Here is a 14,764-nt window from a genome sequence, read left to right on the forward strand (position 1 = left end):
CGGCTCTGAAGTTGCCTGGCTGTGGACAGCCCCGTTGCCATGGAAACTGCATCCTCCATCCTTGCCATCGCCTTCATCTCAAAGCCATCAGGGAGAATAGAGGAACAAGGGAGACAGCGGATGGAGAGAAAACTGTGGCCCTGCCACACAGCCCTTCCTTCTCTGCCCAGCTCTCCCTCCTCACAGCATCCCACACAGGGAGCACCAGGTCCTACAGCCTGTTCCAAGACCCCTGGAGTGGCAGCCTCAGGCCCAAAACTAGCCTGGTCCTACCCACTGTTACCTGGGGGCCCTGGTCCTCCCTACTGGAGGGAGGCATGGAGCTAATTAAAGTGCCATTGACTGTTCAGCCCCAAATCATTATAACACCAGGTCCTACCAAAATTCAGACTTGGGTAGAGAAGGGGCAGGAAGAAGGCAAAGGAGCAAACTTATAAGCCAGGCCCACAGGCAGAGAAGGGGCTTGTAGTTGCCCCTGGCCCTTCCTGGGAGACTGCTCTCCCTTCCATGCTTTGCCCACTGAGCAAAAACGAGTCTAGTGGGGGCTGGGGATAGAGGGTGAGGGGCAGGACGAGCTATATGCTCTGTCCCTGAGTGACCAGGCAGAGAGGACAAGCCCTTTCCCTCCCAGTCAGGTGCAACCTCAGAGGGAAGAGAGGGTGACCATGGGCTGGCTCTCGGGTCCTTGCTGCGCGGTAGGAGCCATGGCCCGGGCAATATGTCAATGAGCCAGTAAATATTGGAAAATCATTGGAGGAAGGCGAGGCCAGCTGCCTCTCCCTCAGCTAGCCCCAGGGAGCCCTTGGAGAGCAGACTGCCAACGGCCAAGGACACTAGCTCAAGATCACACTGGGCTGGCCCCTCTGGTGAAGAGCCTGGGTGGGCCTGGGGTCCTCCTACCCCTGGCACACCCCCTTCCACAGCCCAGACAGCCAGAAGTGTGTGGAAGCATTGCCAGGACATGAGAACATGCTCTGCCACGGACACCACTGGCCATCTGACAAACCCATAGCCCAGAGCAGCTCACTCCCACACACAGACCCAAGGAGACCATAAAGCCTCTTTCCAAGGTGGGAAAGTTGCAGATGTTCACATTCCTCTCCACCTAACAGGCAAAAGTCAGTGAATCATGCCAAGGTGCCGCCAATGACTGCCAGAAACTGGATTCAGAGTTCCGGTCCCTCAGGCACACCTCTGGGCCTTCCCTCCCACCTGGGTCTTCCACATGCAGAAACAAGATGGGGACTTGTGACACAACCCATGATGCAGGAATTTCTTTTTTTTTTTTTTTTTTTTTTTTTTTTTTGAGACAGAGTCTGGCTCTGTCGCCTAGGCTGGAGTGCAGTGGCCGGATCTCAGCTCACTGCAAGCTCCGCTCCCGGGTTCCCGCCATTCTCCTGCCTCAGCCTCCCGAGTAGCTGGGACTGCAGGCGCCTGCCACCGCGCCCGGCTAGTTTTTTGTATTTTTTAGTAGAGACGGGGTTTCACCGTGTTCGCCAGGATGGTCTCGATCTCCTGACCTCGTGATCCGCCCGCCTCGGCCTCCCAAAGTGCTGGGATTACAGGCTTGAGCCACCGCGCCCGGCGATGCAGGAATTTCTAAGAGACCCCAACCACCAGCACTTCCCCACCACCACCCCACCCTGCACCAACACCTGCTCACCCACTCAGGAGAGCTGGTAAAAAAGGGAAGGAGCAGCTCACCCACCTCACACAGGCTGCCACAGTGCCACTGCCTCGGCTACCCTGGGGACACACCACACACTCCCAACTCACCTCAGCCTCAGTTCGTCTCCTGGGTAGGGTGCAGGCATTTAGCCCATTCAGCTAAGGGCTCCCACAACAGGGCAAGACTGATACACCAGGCCAAGGTTTCCCCACAGGACCCACAGTGCCTCCCCAGCAGGTCTTTCTGAATTATGGGAGAGGAAGAAAAGAGATGAGAGAGGACCTGAACTATCCTCTTTTAGTGCTTTGTACTCAGGACATCACCCTGTGCCCTGGCTTCATCTAGGGGTTGGGAGCAAATCGAAGACAGAAGAGGTCAGGCCCAGGATGGAGGCTGATGATGGGTCCCACTCCCAGGCTACCGAGAGGCTGGAGGTTTGCTTAGAATTAGGTGGCTGCAGATGTCCAAAAGGAGGAGGCAACGTGTGGGCCAAGGACTGGGTCACATTTCCTACCTAAGCTCTAGAGGCCCAGAAAGGCATGAGGTCTGGCTGAGGGGCCCTGGGCCTTGCCTTACTGTTCACCCTGAGCTACCCAATCCTATGTATCCTTCTGTACCAGGCTGGACACCCAGGCAGCTGCACAGCCAGAAAGCAGCTGTTGCATCCCACCCGAGGTGGTGGCGTCTCCTTGCTGGGTGAAGTGATGCATGTTCGTTTTTAATTACAGACACCGACATGTACCTGCCTGCACACAGCAGTCCCTGCAAGTGAGGGCTCAGACCCTGGAGGCCCCTCAGGCAGCTGGTCTTCATGGCATGTGAATGCTTTGGGGAGGTATAGCAAGAGGCTGCAGCTAGAAGGTAGCAGGTTATTATTCTGCCCAGAAACTTTCCTCTCACCCCCACTAGGCTGCCTCAAAGCCTCTGGCCCAGAAGCTAGACCTGTCTGTTGGTGCTCTGGGGCCTTGCCACACCAACAGGGAGAGCCTGCAGAAGGGCTGGTGAGCACTTCCCCTCTCTCTACTCTCCTCTCACACCAGGAGAGCCCAAAGCTCTGAAAATGGCAGGCAAAGGAGATAGGGAGTAAGACAGAATTGCCAGGGAGGGGAGAGAGAGGAAGTAGGACATGGCAGAGAGCACCCCAGGCAGGAGCCTAGGGCATTGGCTTGGCTAGACAAATGGGTAGCTTCCCTCTGACCCTCAATTTGCCCAAGTATGAAATAAAGGGTCTACAGCCATACCACCCTGAATGCGCCTGATCTTGTCTGATCTCAGAAGCTAAGCAGGATCGGGTCTAGTTAGTACTTGGATGGGAGACTGTCTGGGAACACCAGGTGCTGTAGGCTTTTGGCCTATCGCTCCCTCCCTCTTTCCCTCTTTGGCCAGGCATGGTGGTTCACACCTGTAATCCTAGCACTTTGGGAGGCCAAGGCGGGCGGATTACTTGAGGTCAGGAGTTTCAGACCAGCCTGGCTAACATGGTGAAACCTTAACTCTACTAAAAATACAAAAATTAGCCAGGTGTGGTGGCAGGTGCCTGTAATCCCAGCTACTTGGGAGGCTGATGCAGGAGAACTGCTTGAACGCAGGAGACAGAGGTGCAGTGAGCCAAGATAGTGCCACCGCACTCCAACCTGTGTGACAGAATGCGACTCTATCTCAGAACTGCACTCCAGCCTGGGCAACAGAGCAAAACTCTCTCAAAAAAGAAAAAGAAAAAGAAAAGAAAAGAAAAGAAAAGGAAGGAAGGAAGGAAGGAAGGAAGGAAGGGAGGGAGGGAGGGAGGGAGGGAGGGAGGGAGGGAGGGAAGAAAGGAAAGGAAGGGAAGGAAGGGAAGGAAGGGAAGGAAGGAAAGGAAGGAAAGGGAAAGAAAGGAAGAGATTAGAATAGATGATCTCAAAAGAAGTGAGGAACTGGAAATGATGAATAAAAACACCATTATGTGAAGATAAGAAAACTGTATACTCAGAAAACCCAAAAAGAATCAATGGAGGGACTACTACGAACATTAAGTCACAAAGGTAACTCAAGCACAGCCCATTTTTCTGTGCAGCAGATCAGCCAATTAGAAAACATAATGGAGGCCGGGCATGGTGGCTCACACCTGTAATCCCAGCACTTTGGGAGGCCGAGGCGGGCAGATCACCTGGGGTCAGGAGTTTGAGACCAGTCTGGCCAACATGGTGAAATGCTGTCTCTACTAAAAATATAAAAATTAGTCGGGCATCGTGGTGGATGCTTGTAGTCCCAGCTACTCGGCAGGCTGAGGCAGGAGAATTGCTTGAACCCGGGAGGCAGAGGTTGCAGTGAGCCAAGATAGTGCCACCGCACTCCAACCTGTGTGACAGAATGCGACTCTATCTCAAAAAAAAAAAAAAAAGAAAACATAATGGAAACGAGATATAATAGCCCTCTTGGGGTTAGGATGACCCCAGGGCCAGTCTGGGAGCCCCGTGTTGAAAGGCAGGGAATGGCAGAGGAGCCAGGCAGGCAGGTCCAGGCCTGGGTGGGAACCTGGGGAAGATTGCAGAAGGGGGAAGGTGTGAGGGAGAGTGGGGTGGGAGACGGTGTGCTGTGCCTGGCACCCCAGCCTGCTGCGCCTGCTGCTGCCACTGCCTGAAGACTTTTCATTTTCACCTCAGAGCCGGCAGCTTGCCACACAATTTACACCTCCGTTCATCTCCCTGGCACGACGCAGACCCTGGCTTCCTGGGCAGCCCGTGGAGGAGGGCCTAGGCAGCAGTCAAGCACCAGGGCAGGCTGGGGTTTTGAGGGGTGGGGAAATAATGTTTCCTTCTAAGCAGGCACATGGGACACAGGCTCTGAAGCACCTTAGTGCCCAGATGGACTGGGAGGCCCCTTATCCTGCATCCATACCCAGTCTTACCTTTCTCTAGGCCCAGAGGGCCAAGATACAACCCTGGCTCAGCCCTGCTCTGGCCTTCTCGGGCCTGGGCCCTTGTGTGGCCGGACCAGAGCGTTGGAGAGTACGGGAGTGAGTACCCCAAGGAGAGCTCAGTTAGAGCACTGGGTGAGTCAGCCCTGAGATCCCATTGCTCTCCCTTGCAAATCTGGGAGGAGAGCTACAGCCTTCCAGATGATGGCCCTACCATCGCAGGCTCCACAGCCCACCCCCTCTCCAAGATCCAGCACTCTTAGCAGCTTGTCTGTGTAGTCAAGGACCTTGAGCCCTGTCCTGCTCACAAGCTGACAAACTGGTTGCTGATGATTATCCAGCAGCAGGAAGGCTGCTCGTACAGATGGAGCTGTGAAGCCAAGCACCTGAGAGCCAGAGGAGTCAGGAATTGCCAGAGGGGAAGGACAAGTGGGCAAGTGGGGATGCAGAGGAGACAGGGGACAGAAGAGAGGGAGAGGAAAAGGCCCTGAATTTCTCATCTCCAACTGGTACCTCTGACCTCTGCTCCACTCCTCAGGGAAGTCCTTTCCTTCCCACCTGCATAACTAGACAGCTAGCCTCTCCTCATCTGAGGGCTCAGCTGAAGGAGAAGTTGTTCTGCTTGGGGGAGGGGGCGTGCACTGCAAGTTCTTTCCTTGGAATCTCTTTCCTCTCCCTAATTCCAATCTTGAGCTTCCTGGAGAAGAGCAACAGAATTCTTCCTTGATAAGTAAATTCCATCTGCCTGGGGAAGAAGGCTCCCTCTGGATTGGTGACAGCCCAACCCCACAGCACCATCCAGACAAGCTTCAGCCCCCAGGGTCCTGCAGGGCTGCCAAGCTACAATATCCGAGCTGGTATTTTGAGAGTGGTGGCTCCCACGCCGCCCCAGCAAAGGCTGGCTTTGTGCTTTCATTCCTGGGGGAAAGGAGGGAGGTGGCGTAAAGCCAGAGAGGCTAAGGAGCAGGTTCCAGTGCCTAGGCCAACAAAAGGGAGAGGCCTGGCCCTCAACACCTCAACACCCAAGGGTAGCTCCCTAAGGGGGCCAGGGAAGCCAAGCCCTGATGTGGTGGGAGGATTGCCTCTTGGCTTGGGGACATCTGGGAATGAAAAGTCACTGCTACTTTCTGCTAACTTGCATTATCCTTTTGCAGAATTTAGCTGTGGCCTCTGGCTCTTCCTCCTTATCTCCCAGGTACTCAAGAGACTTGATCTGAATCCCAGCCTGGATACTGTCACTCATCTGCTCAGACGCCATCAGTGTCTCCCTAGTGCCTGCAGGACCCAGCCTAATCTCTTAGGCCCAAACTCGCTCCTCTCCTGTACTCCAGTTTCACTGGATACACAAGCCATGACTGCCACCAAGCCAGTACCTCTGCCTGACATGCCTTGCCAGCTGGGGAACACTGCCCACCTTATAGGTGCAACCCAAATACCACCACCCTACAAGGGTTGTTTTGCCTTTCCCAGCGAATCTATCCCTCCCCTCTCCACCCCCAGGCATGGCTAGGCTCTGTGGCTGGAGGAGATAGAGGAGGAAAGAGTGCTGGAGGATTGTCACTCAGTTCCAGGTCCTGATGCTGTCAAAAGTGCCCTCCTCCCTGTGCCAGAGCAGGCCACTTAGCAGGTGGCAGCACCAGCAGGTGAACCAGCCCTTGAGATCCAGGGAGGGAAGCCTGGGAATAGAACCGCCTCTGCCTCACTGAGGGTATGGACACGAGGCCCGATAAGGTGCCTGCAGCAGCTGCTTCCTGTGCCCAGAGCACTAGTGAGTGCCTGCTGGGCAAGCAGGTACACAGCCTCTTCTTATGCTTAGACTCGGCTCCCCCAGCAGTCTCCCAGACCTGAAGCCTCAGCCCCCAACTGTGACTACCAGGGTTGGAGAAAGAAGGGCACCATCCCGAGCATATCCCAAATTGACGACAAGTCCTCGGTCTCTTGGTTCCAGCCCCACTTATGTATAGGACAGAGTGGCAAAAGGCATGTAGCCATCAGAACGATCCTCAGCCTAAGGGACCCAGTCTGGACTCAGCCACTGCTCCATCCCTTGACCTTGGGGCACCTTCCTTCCCTAGGCCTCAGCCTCCCCATCTGTAAAACAATGGGGATGCTGGCTTTGATTAGGACTCTGTCATGCCTCCTAGCTGGTTCCTCCATGCACAGAACAATGACACACACAAGAGACCTCAGTAAATAACTGCTGAATAAGTGACTGAGCTGAGATGCCAAGAGGGCCTCCCTTGTTAAAAATAAAGTTTGGAAGCCTCCCACGTTAGCTTGGCAAAGGTGACAGTCAGGAAGAGGGAAATAACCGCAGATTTCACATTCCTGTTAGGGCTTCCTCACCTGCTTTTTTTTTTTTTTTTTGAGATGGAGTCTTGCTCTGTCACCCAGGCTGAAGGGCAGTGTCATGATCTCAGCTCACTGGGCAGTGTTGTGATCTCAGCTCACTGTAACCTTTGCCTCCCGGGTTCAAGCAATCTCGTGCCTCAGCCTCCTGAGTAACTGAGATTACAGGCGTGTGCCACCAAGTCCAGCTGATTTTTGTACTTTTAGTAAAGATGGGGTTTCACCGTGTTGGCCAGACTGGTCTCAAACTCCTGACCTCAGGTGATCCAGCCACCTCAGCCTCCCAAAGTGTTGGGATTACAGGCATGAGCCATTGTGCCCTGTGTCCCTCAGGGTCACTGAGGCAGACTAAGGGGAAACAAACACAAGGGGTTCTGTTCCCACTGGACAGAACACAGGCTGTGGCCAGGCTATTTCGAGCTTCCTCACAGCCACGGCTCAACAGGCTGACCCACTTCCACAGGCACCCTGTTGGGGCCCATAGGCCTTAGTTCCAAGATGGTTGCCCCATAATGCTATCACCACTCAGGAGTTCAGTCACCACCACCCCAGGAGAACTCCAACCTGTAGCTCCCCAGGGTCCCTCCGGGTCCAGCTTCCAGTCAGTCACACTCCCCTCAAGACAAGTGCGTCTCTTTGGAGCCCCTGCCCTACCTGCACAAGGGCTGGGCCCTGGTGCCTCCCAGATCCACTCACACTGCAGTTATAGCATCCTTAGGATCCAGAACAGACATGCAGTGGGCGGGACTGGAGGTGGCATCTGCCCAGTATTGCACCTCTCTTAGGACAGAGGTTTTCAAACCAGTTGAGCCTCAGAAGCTCCCTTCCAAACAAAAGCTCAAGACACCTGGGTTGTAAAACGCACAGGCAGAACTACTTCAGGTGAAGCAGGTAAGGGTTTGAGTACAGCCTCTACCCTAGGCTAATAGCCACAGGGCACCTCAGCACAGTCAGAGCAGTCTGAGAACTATGGTCTGGGGTCCTTGCCTTACTTCCTTCCTTTACTTCCTTCCTTTTCCTTCCTTCCTTCTTTTTTTTTTTTTTTTTTTTTTTTTAATGTTTTTACTTTTATTTTTTTGAGATGGGTTTCACTCCTGTTACCCAAGCTGATGTGCGATAGCGTGATCTTGGCTCAGTGCAGCCTCTGCCTCCTGAGCTCAAGCAATTCTCCTGTCTCAGCCTCCCGACTAGCTGAGACCACAGGTCCATGCCACCATGCCCAGCTAATTTTTTTGTATTTTTTTTCTGTAGAGACGAGGTTTCACCATGTTGCCCAGGCTGGTCTCAAACTCCTGAGCTGGAGTAATCTACCTGCCTCAGCCTCCCAAAGTTCTAGGATTACAGGTGTGAGCCACCATGTCCCCTTCATTTATTTATTTATTTTTGAGCAGAGTCTCACTCTGTCACCCAGGATAGAGTGCAGTGGCATAATCATGGCTCACTGCAGCCTTGACCTCCCAGGCTCAAGTGATCCTCCCACCTCAGCCTACTGAGTAGCTGGGACTATAAGTGCCTGGCTAATTTTTTTTTTTCTGTTTTTTGTTTTTTAGAGGCAGGGTCTCACTTATGTTGCCCAGGCTGGTCTTGAACTCCTGGGCTCAAGTGATCCTCCCGCCTCAGGTTCCCAAAGTGTTGGGATTACAGGCAATGAGCCACCACACCTGGCCTTATCCCCTTTAAGCCCCTGGTAAGACAGTCCCAGTCAACCCAGCTGTCCCAGAATTCAGCCACCAAGGTTCCCCTCAGAGGCTTACTACATCCCCTCGGTGACCCCTCCCCACACACTTTTCTCCAATTTGATGGTGGATGGTCAGACATTAGTCTGACCTCCAGGGCCACCTGCACTCCCCAGCCAATCAGCCACTACATGAACAATGCCCTGTAACACCCTAAACTTGGGAGAAGAAGATCAAACCATTTTACAAAGACCCTCCCCTAAAAACTCCCTGAAATCAGAGACAACAGGGAAGGGCACTTATGAAAAGGATTTTGGATGGGTCTGGGAGAGAAGTCAGGTATGGGGGCTTGGCTATGCCAGTGGAGCACTCTCAATGGCCTTTCCCACCAAGTGCTACAGACAGATATGAGCAAACTGCACTAGAGACCTTACACACACAATCCCACACATGGAATTCCCAGGCCCATCCCTCAGTCCTGGTCTGTTCCACGTGTCCGAAGCCTTCCCTGGACACTCATTAAGACTGTGGTGAATCTGGGGGCCTCTGCCCATTGCTCTGGGCTCACATCTGGGCCCCATCTCTCCTCTGCAGGTTTGCAATTTCAAACAAGTTCTGTTCCATCCTGCAGCTTCCAGAAGACACCCCCTTCCTGGGACTTGGGGAGTGGTCTCCTCCTGTACTAGAGGCCACCTCCTTGGACTCCAGCGGAGCAGCCTGATAAAGCTGAGGCATCTTCCATATGGAGTGATGGTCACACAGTACCCATGGATTCCTGGGGAATGAGTGTTCAGCCTGGGGGCCCTTAGCAGTTTATATGGAGAAAGGCAGAGTTCCAGCTCCTATAGCCGTTTGCCAGGCTGCCAAGCTGGGGAAGGCTAGCCAGAGAGCCAGAGGCTGCCATGCAAACCAGGAAAGCTGAGATCAGCCATCCCTTCCAGAATCCCGAGAGTCCTGACAAGTGCTTCTCCTTGGGCCTCTCGCTGTGAACTTCAGGTTTGTTGGTCTCAGGTCCCTCTGTCCCATGAGACCAATCTGGTCCCAGGCTCAGGCACATCTGCAACTCCCAGGACAGCAGCTGCTCTCCACCTCCCAAACCCAAAGCTAAGATCCATTCAACCCTGCCCCTCACCCAGCCCCTAGAGAGGCTGGTGAGCCTGACACATCCTCCCCCCGCAACTCCTGGCAGCAGGGCTCCTGGCCTCCCTCACCCCTGCCAAAACAGAAAGCTGATGGCTGCTGTCATTCCATTTGAAGAACCTTCACAGCAGTCCCAGATCCAGAGAGAAAAAAGAAGGGTGTACACACATGCACACACACACAGCTAAAGGCAGTCAGCTGTTGGTGCTACAGTCAGAAGCACCCAGTCTCATTAGTAATCTCCTTTCTCTGACCCCAGGGCAGGGGAGATGAAGGCAGGGATGGAAGGGAACCTTATATTCTCTCCTTGCTGTCTCCTGGGCTGAGAGAGGCACAGGGCCACCCCTGTCCACTGCAGGCTGTGACCAGCTAACAGAGCTAGCCCCTTCCTCATCTCTCCCCTGGCTTTGTTCCCCAAGACGCAAGGTCAGGCTAAACACAGGAGTAGAGGCAACCCCCATACCCTGCGGCCAATACAAGCCCAGGACCTTGGGCCATGCCTCTTCTGTGGGCAGCTGGTCTCTATCTTTCCCTGCTGATGGCCAAACCCACACAAGCATGCCTCACAGGGGAGAAGCCCCTTGCTCTCCCCCACATCCCTGGCTTTCTTGCCTCAACCCCCACTCTAGGAGCACAGCTGACAGGCTCCCATGGGAGCGGGGAGGAAGGAGGAAGGGCTTTCATCAAAGAGGTGACGTCAAAACCAGGCAACTTGTGAAACTGTCAGGGGCCGGGAAATTTGGACAAAGGTGTCTAAAAATAAACCCCTGAAGCCAGGAAAAGGCTTTGGTGGCTGAGTTGCTCGCCACCACACCACATGCCACACGTCCTGTTCTGAGGTCTGGAACCCAAGAAGTCTCTTCCCAGGGGTGCCCCTCCAGACGGGCCCATGAGGTTGAGGATGGCACCGACAGGACTGGAGAGGCCTTCCTTGAGTGAAATGGGGGAGGACTCCCCAGAGGTGGCACACTAAGCAGGCCTAGGGCACTGGTATCTTCCTTCCTGCCCACACCACCAGCCAGCCCACCCCCACCTCCAGTCCAACCGCAGCCAGGCAAGCACATCCTGCCCAGCACCCCTTCTGGCCACCACCCTCTAGCTCACAAAGGAAACTCCCCTCTATTTTCCCTGTGCCCCTGCCCTACCACTGTGACAGCCCTCCCCTTTCCAGATCTTCTCACTCCTGATTCTTTAAACCTGTCCTTGACCACCAAGGACACAGCTGGTGACCTAGGGCCTCATTTATTCATTCCTCAGCCCCAACACCAGACTCCAGGGACATCTGAGCTCCCATTTCCATCATCAACACTCTGTCCCTTTCCCCAAGCTGCTTTGGTGAACAAAGTTGCAAGGATCCTCCAAGTGTACCAGGCTCTCACTCCCACTGACTCTCTTGTCCTGTTCCCTGACCCCTGCCACACTGGCCACACCCTCTGTCCAGCCTTTGCTGCCACAGGTTGTCTATCGCCTACCTGGCCCCACAGAGGCTGGGAGGCACAGGGCAGCCACCCAGGTCAAATACTGCCAACAGGCTGATGTCCCCAAATATATCCACCAGCCCAGCCTTTTCTCAACTCCAGGCCACACATACCATTGCTGACTCCACACCCCCCAACTTAGATGTATCTCAGGCAGCTCCCCTGACATAGCCCAAATAGCTACCTTCCCCGCAAAACCAGGACCTCCCTCAGTTTCCCACATGTCAGTGAAAAGCATCACTACACGCTTGCCCATCTGCCCAGGCCAGAGGGGAGCAGAGCCCTCTGTGACTCCCTCATTGCCTCTCCTTCCCCAACAGCGAATCCACCCAAAGTCCATCAGTTCTATCCCAAAAGTGATTGTAAATCTCCATCCTTGTCCACATCTCTGTAGCCACTGGGCCTGCCCAAGCTGCCACCACTTACAATGGGATTCATGACAGCCTCCTAGGCTAATTCCTCAACCCTAGGTCTAAGCATCTCCACCTGGTCCCAGGTCTATGGTCCAGTCCCACCCTGCCCAGATATGGGACAGCCCATCTTGTACAGACGTGGCTTCACGTGTTATTTTCCTGGCTGGAACACTGCAGTGACTTCCTGCTGCATGTAGATCAAAGCTCTGCCTAGTTCTTATCTCCTCTCTAAAGGCTCTTGTAGGACTCTGCCTTGAGGTTGTCGCCTCCGAGAGGCTGTCCCTGATCATTCTGTCCAAGTTGGTTCCCTGACTTTTCTCACCCTCTCCTTCTCTAGCACATGTCCCATTTTTGTCTGACATTTATTACCTATCTTCACCACCTCACTGTGAATGTCTGTTTCATGCACCAATGTTTCATTCACATTGTGCCCATTATAGCACCTGGCACACAGACAATAAATACAAGTTAAATGAATGAACAAACAATCACGTCCAAACCCAACTGGGGTCATTTCCCTAGCACCCAAATTTACAAAACGTTTAGGGGAGGAGGGATGTGTAACAGGGCATGTTTTTAAAAAATCTATCTCTGTAGACACAGAAATCCCTGTCAGATGACCCATGGCTGGCTCTCCTTCCTCCAGGAAGGTTGGGCTGCCAGCATTGCCAGCGACCAAGTCAGGAAGTAAAGGAGACAGAGCCTGCCACTGCTGCCCCAGCCCTGGCCTCTGGGAGCAGGTATATAAGCCCATGCAGAGGCAGGGCAACGGGCAATACATGATTACCTGGGGCCTGCCCAGACACTGGGAGCCTCAGGTCCTTGCTGTGCAGGCCTCCAGCAGGATGAGAATAAAGTGGCCTGTCCATTCATCTGAGCCAAAGTGTGGGATAAGCACTAAGGATGTCTTTGGTCAAAGCCAGAGAGCCAAACTAACCAGACCAGGTTTATGAACAAGCTCTCCATGCTCTTGGGATATGCTCCGGCTCCCACAAGATCTTGGGCATCTGAAAGAGATGCCAACAACCTCTGCCCATCTTCCTAGCTCCACAGGTACCTGTTCCATGAGGGTCCCAGGGTGCTGCTCTGCCAAAACCACCTCTTCCTCCCATTCTAGGCAGTCCTCCTCAGCTCCACCCAAGGGGCCTGGCTGTCCCCAACACACACACCCCAGGCCTGTGCCTCACCTTGATGTAGGTGTCCAAGGCAGGATGGACACGGCGGGTAGCCAGCCAGATGGACAGGATGGTGGTGTAGGGGAAGGTGGCTGTCACCACGTGGCTGGGTGCCGGGAAGGAGAACACCTTGAAGCCAAATTTCTGGTAGAGGTCAATGAGTTCAGGGGAGGGCGATTCCTCACCTTCACTCAGGATGCTGCCCACGGCACATCGGCACTTATCAGGGGGCACCTGGGGAAGCAAAGCATGGGTGTGAGAGTTGGGCAAAGGAAGGAGGCCCTCAGACCTCCTTCCTCCTGGAGTTGTGCCAGATCAGGCCTAAAACCACCACCAGCTCTGACAAGCCATGCAGCCCCAGATACCAGGACAGAGCTAGCTGTTTTCTTACTGGAACCCACCTATGGCCCCTGCCTGTGGCATCGTACCGCAGGACTCTCATCTATTCCTTCAACAAACATGCCACGCCCTGTGGAAACTCAGGGATCATGCTGAGGGGTTAGACTTGGTCTCTGCCCTCCCGGAGGCCAGGAGAGGGAAGGACAGAGAGGACCTCTGAACCATCACCCTCCACATGCCTCCACTGAGGGGGCCATTCCACCCCACCATGAGACCCTCTGTCAGCCCCCACGCCCCAGGGCCACCAGTAGAACTGTACAGTGGCTGATCCTTCAGCCTGGGTCCAGCACAATCCTATTAGCTCATTTCCCTCCTATCTCCTGGAGAAGAGCAGGCTTCATGGGCAGAGAAATTATGGCAGGCAAGGGAGCAAAACTGAGGAGTAGGAATAAAGAGCTCAGAGCCCTCCAAGGTCATGCCCTAGGAAAGCAAGAACATGTGTGTGTGTGTGTGTGTGTGTGTGTGTGTGTGTGTTTACACACATGCTTGCAGGGTCAGGATCTGGCAAGTGGCTGTGGAGGGGCTGCAGGAAGCACCTGTCAGGACACAGAATTGGGATCACTGGCCTCTGGGTTGCTGGTGAAATTCTGTGAAGAGATCATCCTCCCCATCCCTCTCGTAGGGCCAGCTACCATCACCAGAGCCTCTAGACTTCTTCTCCAACCCATGGCCCATCCAGGGACCTATCCCACTTCCTAAGTCCCTTCCTGGCTAAAAGCTAAGATCACTGGGTTCCCCTTCAAGTCTCTATAGGTTGTTAGTGCCTGCACTTTCCACTCTGCTCCTCTCCCTACCTAACTTCCCTCCTCTGGCTGCCAGAAACCTTAGCCATGTAAGGCTCCTGTGTGAGCCTCCACCTCTTCCTAGGACTGACCCAAGGCTGCAAGACTCAGTACTCATTTCTCCTCCTGGCATCAGGAGGCCTCACTTTGTCTCACCTACTGCTCCCTGTTTCCCATGTCAGCTTTCCAGGTGCCTAAGTCTGTACCAGCCTTCAGGCTGGGCCCTCAGAGGCATGTGATCTTAAATCCAAGAGATTCAGCACAGACCTTGTACCCTCAGTCCTGGGTTTTGCTCAACTCTACAGGCTCCTTTCTCCCCACCCACCACAAAAAATTTTTTTTTCGCCAGCAGTTCACCTTCACAGGGATGACCCCTAAGTTTAAAAAGGCTTCTCCCTCTACCTCCACTTACTCCTCTCCCTACCCCTCCTTCCCAGCACTGTGAAGTCATTATTACCTGTTCTCACCTCTCCCTCCCATTATACCCCTTTCCAAGCCCTCTCTGAAATCCCCTGGGGGTTTCTCAGCCCTGAATGGCCTCCTCTACTGAAGCCAACCCAGCCCTTCCTTTTAGTCACAGTTTGCCTGCGACTTGGGCACCTATTCCAGGCTCTCACCTCTAAGCAGACCCTAACGGTAACCCTCAACTGCCTGTGGCTCTGGTCCCCTTGTAGCCCCCTTGAATCCTATGGCATCCAAACCGGGCTCAGAGCTTTAGTAGCAGGCAACAGGGTGTAGTGGTCAGAAACACAGCTTGAGAGAGGCAACCACGGTGTGAATCTGAGTC

The 14,764-nt window shown here is 54.1% G+C and overlaps 1 protein-coding gene and 1 pseudogene across 5 annotated transcripts in view; one reads left to right on the forward strand and one right to left on the reverse strand.

Moving 5' to 3' along the window:
* The window catches only part of TEX264 (testis expressed 264, ER-phagy receptor), a 33,358-nt gene that overhangs the window by 7,101 nt on the left and 11,493 nt on the right, over positions 1-14,764 (reverse strand). For all 5 annotated transcript variants that reach the window (XM_007984403.3, XM_007984404.3, XM_038003865.2 and 2 more), the window contains exon 3: positions 12,809-13,030. In XM_007984403.3, coding sequence (XP_007982594.3) covers positions 12,809-13,030 — 222 coding nt within the window. The remainder of the gene's footprint in view (positions 1-12,808; positions 13,031-14,764) is intronic.
* Positions 2,897-3,015, forward strand: LOC119625954 (5S ribosomal RNA; annotated as a pseudogene).

The sequence above is a fragment of the Chlorocebus sabaeus genome, chromosome 22 (assembly GCF_047675955.1).
Source record: "Chlorocebus sabaeus isolate Y175 chromosome 22, mChlSab1.0.hap1, whole genome shotgun sequence".
Taxonomy (NCBI): Eukaryota; Metazoa; Chordata; class Mammalia; order Primates; family Cercopithecidae; genus Chlorocebus; species Chlorocebus sabaeus.